Source organism: Globicephala melas, chromosome 3, assembly GCF_963455315.2.
Source record: "Globicephala melas chromosome 3, mGloMel1.2, whole genome shotgun sequence".
In the NCBI taxonomy this organism is placed as follows: domain Eukaryota; kingdom Metazoa; phylum Chordata; class Mammalia; order Artiodactyla; family Delphinidae; genus Globicephala; species Globicephala melas.
The window spans coordinates 115,876,783-115,884,893 of NC_083316.1; the positions used below are offsets into that span (position 1 = coordinate 115,876,783).

General features: G+C 38.6%; 1 protein-coding gene across 7 annotated transcripts in view; it reads left to right on the forward strand.

Moving 5' to 3' along the window:
• MATR3 (matrin 3) overlaps positions 1-2,211 on the forward strand; it is a 48,377-nt gene extending 46,166 nt beyond the window's left edge. For 4 of the 7 annotated variants that reach the window (XM_030869468.2, XM_030869469.2, XM_060296270.1 and 1 more), the window contains one exon: positions 1,006-2,211. In XM_030869468.2, coding sequence (XP_030725328.1) covers positions 1,006-1,056 — 51 coding nt within the window. In that variant the 3' untranslated portion in view covers positions 1,057-2,211. The remainder of the gene's footprint in view (positions 1-1,005) is intronic. The other 3 variants (XM_030869472.2, XM_060296272.1, XM_060296271.2) reach the window with 1 other exon arrangement.
• Positions 2,212-8,111: the final 5,900 nt, after the last annotated feature.

Consider the following 8,111-nt stretch of genomic DNA (forward strand, 5'->3'; position numbering starts at 1 on the left):
CTAGCAAATCATGTAAGTTTATGGAAAGTACTGTCTGTGGACCCAGCATGCTTTATCCTGGAGATAACATTCTTTATTGATGGGCCTTGAGCAGTTTAATGAATTCTAGAAACATCTGTCAATTAAGCCTCTGTCTAGAAAACACTCTTAACTAAGTGTTGATAATTGAGTAATTTCTAAATTTATAGTTCTAAATGTTATAAATTCTTTGGTATAGTTAAAGTTACTTGAGTATTCTCAAATGGTTGTTAGACTGTGATTTCTCTAATTTGGATATTGGAGGCCTGAAAGCCAGCTTTATAAAGTGCCATATCCCTTCATACTTAATGATTTTTACATTGACTTTAAATTATTATATATTAATAATGACACTTCAGTAAGTTTCATGATCAACAGAATATAAAGATAAAAGGATACATTAAAAAAGCACAACATGGTAAAGCATAACAAATTTGTTTGGATATTTTGAAGTTTGGTGTTTTAGTGGCTTAAGGACTAAGTATTAAAATAAATAATGGGGAAAAACTTGAAAGTAAGAGTTAAAGAATTCATAATTGTAGATAACACTGATTTATAAAGTAGAGCATTAAGAACAGTGGTTATTTTCAGTGGTAGCAGCAATTTAATATAAATATTTTGTCTGCTTGGCTTAGTGGAAGAGTCATTGAATAAATATATGTCATTTTAACTAAGTTCTTGAGGTGTAGCAGTACTTCTGTGTGGCTGTTATGGTCTTTGATCATCTCTGTAAGTTAGTCTTAATTGCACATTAAATAACTTTCATGTTTTACCATTTTTCTCCCATGCCTTACTGTGGTGTCCAGTTTAGTTTCATACCTGCCTAATAAGAATAACTGGATCTTAAAAGTATTGATAAGGTTATAGTTAAATTAGACTCAAGTCCCTAAACATGGATAGAATATTTTGTTTTGGAGTTAATCCATTTGTTATGTTTCACTGCGGTGACTTAATCCTTGTAAAAAAATTTTTTCTATTTCTTTTCAGAAATTTCTGAATAAATTGGCAGAAGAACGCAGGCAGAAGAAGGAAGCTTAAGATGTGCAAGAAGCTTAATGATTTCAAAGAAAATAATGGTTCTTTGTTTTTAAATGTTAACCTTTTTTAAATACAATACAGATAGTTAGAAAACTATTGTACTCTTTTGTTATAGTGGAAAAATAATAGACGTCTGTTCATGTGTTAAGTGTTATAGCAAAAATACATATACGGTTAAGTTAATGAAGAATTGTTCTTGTTTTATCAAAATGGTAACAGACAGAAATACTTGTTAGAGACTGACTTCACATGCTACTTAAGTCACTTGCACCACTAAGAAAGATACGTAGAAACATTCAGAGAAGTGAAATTTAGTAGTTCCAAGCTTCAAAGAAATGTCAAAACTTTTGATTCCATTCAATAAAGAACAAAACCAATTGTATTTTTATTACTTTCATCTGAAACATTCCACATTTTAATCTGAGCCTTGCAGACTTTTCATTTGCAGTTCGAAGCATTTTTGGTTTTGTTTCAATTTTTGAGAACTTCATTAATGTGAGATTGGTAATTAAAATGCAGGTGCAGTTTTCTTTTAATGTCATGCTGTTTAGGTAATAAGAAATACTAAGTAATTGGCTTTAGATTTTGTAATTTTTTCCCTAAGTTCCTGCTAGATTTCGTATTCTAGTAGTCATTGTCTTTTTCAGTGAAATGTAAAAATATTCCCATTCTCTTTGACCAGTATTAATTTCTTGAGATATTGCTTGTCACTTGAATCCTGTAGCTGTCATACATCTGGTATAAGCACATTTGATTTTTGAAGTGTGTAGACCATCTCTTCATATTTTCAAGATGTAATTTTACATTTCTGCATTTTAAAAACAGTTTGGCCATAATCTTAGACGCACGCTTCTAATTCATATACTGCATATGTGACCTTTGTGAACAGAAATTTGCATGTATAATCTGTGTTTACTTGTAACTTTCTGGTTATATACTGCTTATATCTGTGGATTCAAGTTTCTGAAGTGAGTACCAATAAAAAAAAACCTAGGCCATGTTCATTGGTTATACATGTTTGAAATGTTAACCAATATATTTGTCAGTTGTGGTTTTTATTCACTGTTACACTTTTTGCATGCTTTAACATTACTACATTTTTAATTTAGAGTGTTCTAAAGACTGCTACTAAAGATCTGAGTTTTAAAGCTTTTAGTGCTGGTGGATTTCTTGTTCCTGTTACATAACTGAAAATGGGACTCTTCATAGTTTTTGTTTTTTTGGTTTTTTCTTCATAGTTTTTTAAAACCTTGGAGTTTTAAGACGTTACGGGTGAGGAAATGGTAAAAGCTCATGTTTAGACATGTCTAAGTATTTAACGATAAAATTGGAAGTAACATGGAATAACAAGAATTGGTTTTACCAGCCTTTCAAAGTTGTTGGGATTATAGGTATAAGAAATTATTGTCAAACAAATTTTCAATGAAAAAAAATAAGAATTTAAGGGATTCTCTTTGAAACTCTTAGGTCCAAGTGTATTAAAGGATGTATCAAATAGTTGAAAGAAATATTATGATCTACCACTGAGGGGCAGATGACACTTTTTTAAATGTAACATGCACAAAAAATCCTTGCCAGTTTACTTCTGTAGTTTAATTTTGGCCTTTACTAATTACCTGCTTTTGTTTAACTCCAACTTTTAACTAACAGCAGCTACACAAAGCATTTTGTGTACACAAATCAAGGAATCCCTTGATTGTTTTCTGTCAATGATAACTTTTTTCATAGATCCTACTTTGTTAGATATACCAAGTTGGAGAAAAGAATGTTTAATATCTTCATTTGATAGCATTTGAAAGCAGAAATTCTCATAAATTGCTAGTGATTAATAAATCTGTAACAGCTATTTCCCAGATTACGGCAAACCTTTATTTAAGAGGAATGTTTCCACTTTAACCAGCTATAAAGTTGAAAATTTTCCCACCACCATTTTAGTTTTTAGTTTAATCTGCTGTTAATCCTGGGTAAAGGAAACTTTTTTTTTTTTCCGCGGTACGCTGGCCTCACTGTTGTGGCCTCTCCCGTTGCGGAGCACAGGCTCCGGACGCGCAGGCTCAGCGGCCGTGGCTCACGGGCCCAGCCGCTCTGCGGCATGTGGGATCTTCCCGGACCGGGGCGCAAACCTGTGTCCCTTGCATCGGCAGGCGGACTCTCAACCACTGCGCCACCAGGGAAGCCCGAAGGAAACTTTTGTAAACACCTTCATGTTTGTTTTACAGTTTTAACCGATTGTTGATAAATTTGGCATATGAGAGTGATCCTGGTAAGGCTTGAGTTGGCTAGCTGTAGTATTGTGTATCTTAAAAATAATTTTAAGATTTTATTAATGAGGAAGGTGAATTTCTGGCTATAGAGTACACCAGGAGGTACCTCCTCTAGAAAATGGTATGATTGCAAGGACCTTTTAAAGGTTATATCCTTTCTCTGAATTCTCTTACCCCTTAGGGTGATGGGGACAAGTAAAGGATGTATACCCTATTAAGTATTATGGTGGCATTAAGTTTATAAAAGGGGAAGGGTACACATATTTATGCCTCACCTTGTTCACAGTGCATTTTTGGTGGCTTTGACCTGTAAAAACATCATGAATAAAAATTGTGACAAAAGAGGCTCACGGTATGTAGTAGAAATCTGTAGAAACACTACAGATTATATTTTTAAATCAAATTAGTAACAAAATTGATATAGACAGTTTGGTTAGGATAATATGCACTAGGGCTAGGAGTGAGTAGCTCTGTACTCTTCTGTATTGGTCTCCATCACAGAAAATGGCCTAGGATAGCTGAAAGCTCAAAGTATTGAATGGTTACGCATTTGAGATTATATTCCCTTGACAAGGACCTTGAGCTGTTTGTTGAGCTGGAGTGCCTCTCCAGTCTGATGCAGGTCCTTTGACTGTCATGGGTAAGACCAAGATTCTTATCCAACATGGTATGTAAACAAAATGGTTCTGTGAATTCTTTTCCTTTAGTGGTTCTCAAATGTTAGCATGCATCAGAATTACCCGGAAGCTTCATTTAAACATTGCTGGGCCCTGTTCTTAGAATTTCTGATTTGCTAGGTGTAGGGTGGGTGTTAATAATTATCCATCTTTCAAGTTACCAGGTGATGTTGATGTCAAGGATAGAGGCCACACTTTGATTGGTTTACCTGTAGCTGAAGTGTTACTGCTAGGCAGTTGTAATCAAACACCTGGTTTAGATAACTGTTGCTTGAAGTACTGGTTTTGCTACCATTAAAAACTGAAAATAAGGGGAATGTTGGAAAATAATCATTATTTGGGGGCACTCGCAAAGCATTTTTTAAAGAGCCGTTAATGGGAGACACCCACTTCAGAGCCCTAGATACTGCTTTCCCAAGTCAACCCTTTGTCTTTTGCTTGGAACATTAATAAAATCTTGAACAGCTAATTTACTGAAGTTTCAAGTGAATGGCAAAATGGAAGTAGGTACCTCTCATCACTCCATGTATAATTTGCTGAATTATAAACTTTATAGTTGACACAGGCTAGAGCTCAGTTAAGGTACTAGTTAATTTGGAAAAGTTCTGAGGGAGAGGACTGTCAGGTAATACATGATTAATTTTTAAAAGGCTATATTAATACTTTTAAAAGGCTTTATCTTAAGACGTTTTAGTCCTGGCCTTCCCTTGAAATTACAGTTCTTGCCTTAGATTTATAATTTCCATACAGTTTAAGAATTCTGCAAAGTCACATGTACAGTAGAGAATGGGAAAATTGAAAGGCAGTATGTTACATGTAGTAGAGAAATGTCAAACGTATCCATGACAATAGCATTTGTAAACTTCGGGTGAAAATTGCTGCCATTAGATACAAGTTTAATGATCTTTGAACCATCTTGTCATTGTGCTTCATACATGGCAGCATTGATGTATTGGTTCTGAGGACCTGATCCAAATGGATATACCAAGAGCAGCAGGAATGTCCTACCTTTGACAAGGACAAAATACTGAAGTTTCAGTCATTGCACCTGACTATCAAAAGTAGGGCCAATTTCTATTTGCTCTATTAGCAACCTTGCTAGGGTTGTTAAATCACAGCTACTTCCTTGGCAACTACTACCAACTATGTTCTTGATATATGTCCCCCCCCTTTTTTTCCTACACTTTGTATCAAGTTAAGCCCTAGTTCATGCTCTGTGTGCACTCTATTTTGTGGTATGAAAACCTGTGGAAAGGAATTGGAGTTTAAATGATTCTTGGTGTAATGGATGGTGAAACTTTAGTGAAGACCTGATTTTCCTGATGGTGGCTGCTTCTGCTCGCAAGTACAAGGTGTGTTTCTGAGCCATCTCATTTTAAGTAGCTGGGCTGTCCAAAACCAGCAAGGATGGGCTTGGCTCAGACTGGAAAAGAGGAATTTTTTCTTCCTCATATCACCCTTCTGCAAAAACCTTTGCTTATTTTACATTTACAACTTTATACAAATTTGATCCTCTTTTTAGGATAGTTTTTTGTTTGTTTGTTTGTTTTGCGGTACGCGGGCCTCTCACTGTTGTGGCCTCTCCCGTTGTGGAGCACAGGCTCCGGACGCGCAGGCTCAGCGGCCATGGCTCACGGGCATAGCCGTTCCGCGGCATGTAGGATCTTCCCGGGCCAGGGCACGAACCCGTGTCCCCTGCATCGACAGGCGGACTCTCAACCACTGTGCCACCAGGGAAGCCCATAGGACAGTTTTTTTTTTTAATACACAAAATTTACCATCTTAGCCTTTTTTTTTTTTTTTTGGATAGGTAGGAAGTGGATTTATTTAGAGAGAAACACTCCACAGAGTGTGGGCCATCTCAGAAGGAGAGAAAGGCCAGTCATTTTTTAATAACTTGCTTTACTCTGTTAATACCATAATTCATTTAACCAATTCCCTATTGATAGGCTTTTCAGTTTCTTGGTTGTTTATAACATAGCTATGAATACCCTTACGTATCTATATATATGTCCCATTTCTTCCCCATACATGGAGTGTTTGAGTCAGGATTTACACGTTCTACATTTTGATAATTCGGGGAGAGTGGGAACCTGTTCATAGCCATCCTATGCCTTCATAACCATCCTCTCCTGATTCCTACTTCACCTTCCATCTCAAGTTAGAATTGTTAGTGCCTGAGACGGTTGAATGTCTGCAGCATTTTAAAACTGCACCTCTGATGGTTCCATTGCAGTGTCTTTCCTCATCATTGGCAAACTTATTAGCCTTCATTATTGTGATAGTGTTTTCCATTCATAGACCATCATCACCACCATCCAGGCATAGCATAAAAACATGACAGTACCCTGGGCCCATCAGGCTTTCTCAGCTACAATGGTGAACTCACAGTGAGCTGGGAATTGAGATCTATAGCCCCTTTGTGTGAGAAAAACAACATAAGCCTTTGAATGGTTCAGATTAAAATAAGCCAGGATTTAGCAAAGATTATTTTTCAACATAACTTACATGGGTTGTGTTAATAAGTTCCATTTATCTCCATGATTAGCTTTTAAGATTGCCAGAGTCATCTACAGATTACCTGTTTTGATTTTGTTCTCCCTCCTGTTCATGCCTCTTCTAGCCTCGAGTTGATAGTTCCGGGTTCCTTGAATGAATCATGCTCCACAGACCAGTCAAACAGCACCATCTTTCCAGAGCTGTTGGCTCAGCAGGCAAGAAAGCCAAGCCCTTCCAGTTTAGGATACAGATCTGCAAATGTGGCCAAAGTGGTTGACCAAGGGACAACTGCCAAACTTTCTTTGGAGCTTTGGGTGACTCAAAGCAGTTTTGTTTTGTTTTGTTTTGTTTTGCGGTACGCGGGCCTCTCACTGCTGTGGCCTCTCCCGTTGCGGAGCACAGGCTCCGGACGCGCAGGCTCAGCGGCCATGGCTCACGGGCCCAGCCGCTCCGCGGCATGTGGGATCTTCCCGGACCGGGGCACGAACCCGTGTCCCCTGCATCGGCAGGCGGACTCTCAACCACTGTGCCACCAGGGAAGCCCCAAAGCAGATTTTTAATCAGTGAAATGGCCCTAGAGAGAAGCCCTCGCTTGGATTCAAGAGTTTCATGGAGGGAACTTTTTTTTTCTTTAGTTTTAGCAGTTATAAAAGCTTGTGGTTTTTTAAAGATTCAAGTTGTACAAGAGAGTAAAAAGATAAATCTCAGTCCCTCATTTTACTTCCCCAAGGGGAAGAAGTTAGAAGTTTTTGTGTGTCCCCTGTCAAATACAATGTATATTCGGAATTTTCTTACACATACTATACACTGTAGCTTGATTAGCATCACTAAAAATATATTGGGACTTGCCAGTGATGAAGCAAGGAAGAATGGATTAGAGTAAAGTGTGCGGGGCAGCCCATCCAAGATCATGGACGAGGAAATTCTTGGACCCTTAGGTCTCACCCTTCTATCTTACCTCTGGACAGAGTATTTCCTCCCTTAGCCTGGGCACCATATATATATATATATCGGTAATTTGCGCCTGTGTGTTTAAGATCTAGCTTCAAAAAGTGTGTTCCTGAACGTGTATGAGTGCAGGTGCTTGTAGATCAGTTAACATGCCTCTGTGAATTTGTCTTAGTTTATTATTTCTGTGTTATGTTTCTGTGTCAGGATCTCTGGATATGGTTTGGTACATGTCTCTCGTAGTGTGACGCTGTGTATCACGTTTGGTGTGTGTTCCTGGGTGTGTGAGTGCGCTGTCGTTATCTAGATGTTCCTATTTGATGTCAGTGTGTTTGAGGTAACCGTTGCGGTGTGAATAGTCCACGTCTGTGTATCCTTTCTGGGTCTCCTTCCCAGCTCCCCCACTCACTGCATCCCATCATTCTTGAAGGATGGGCGGTTGTGGGGACACTGGCCCAGCTCCACTTCGGTTTTCCTGAGAGAACACGACAGGACTCCCACTGTTCCCCGCGGCCGCCAGGGTACGCCGGAAAGGCCGTTGCGCATGCACATGTGTGCAGCTTGGGCGACGAGAACTTTGAGGTCGCCCTTTCTCTCCCGCGCGCTCTCTGGCGGCCTCGGAGGGCAACGATGACAAAACGAGAGGCGGAGCCGGCGGCGACGGCGG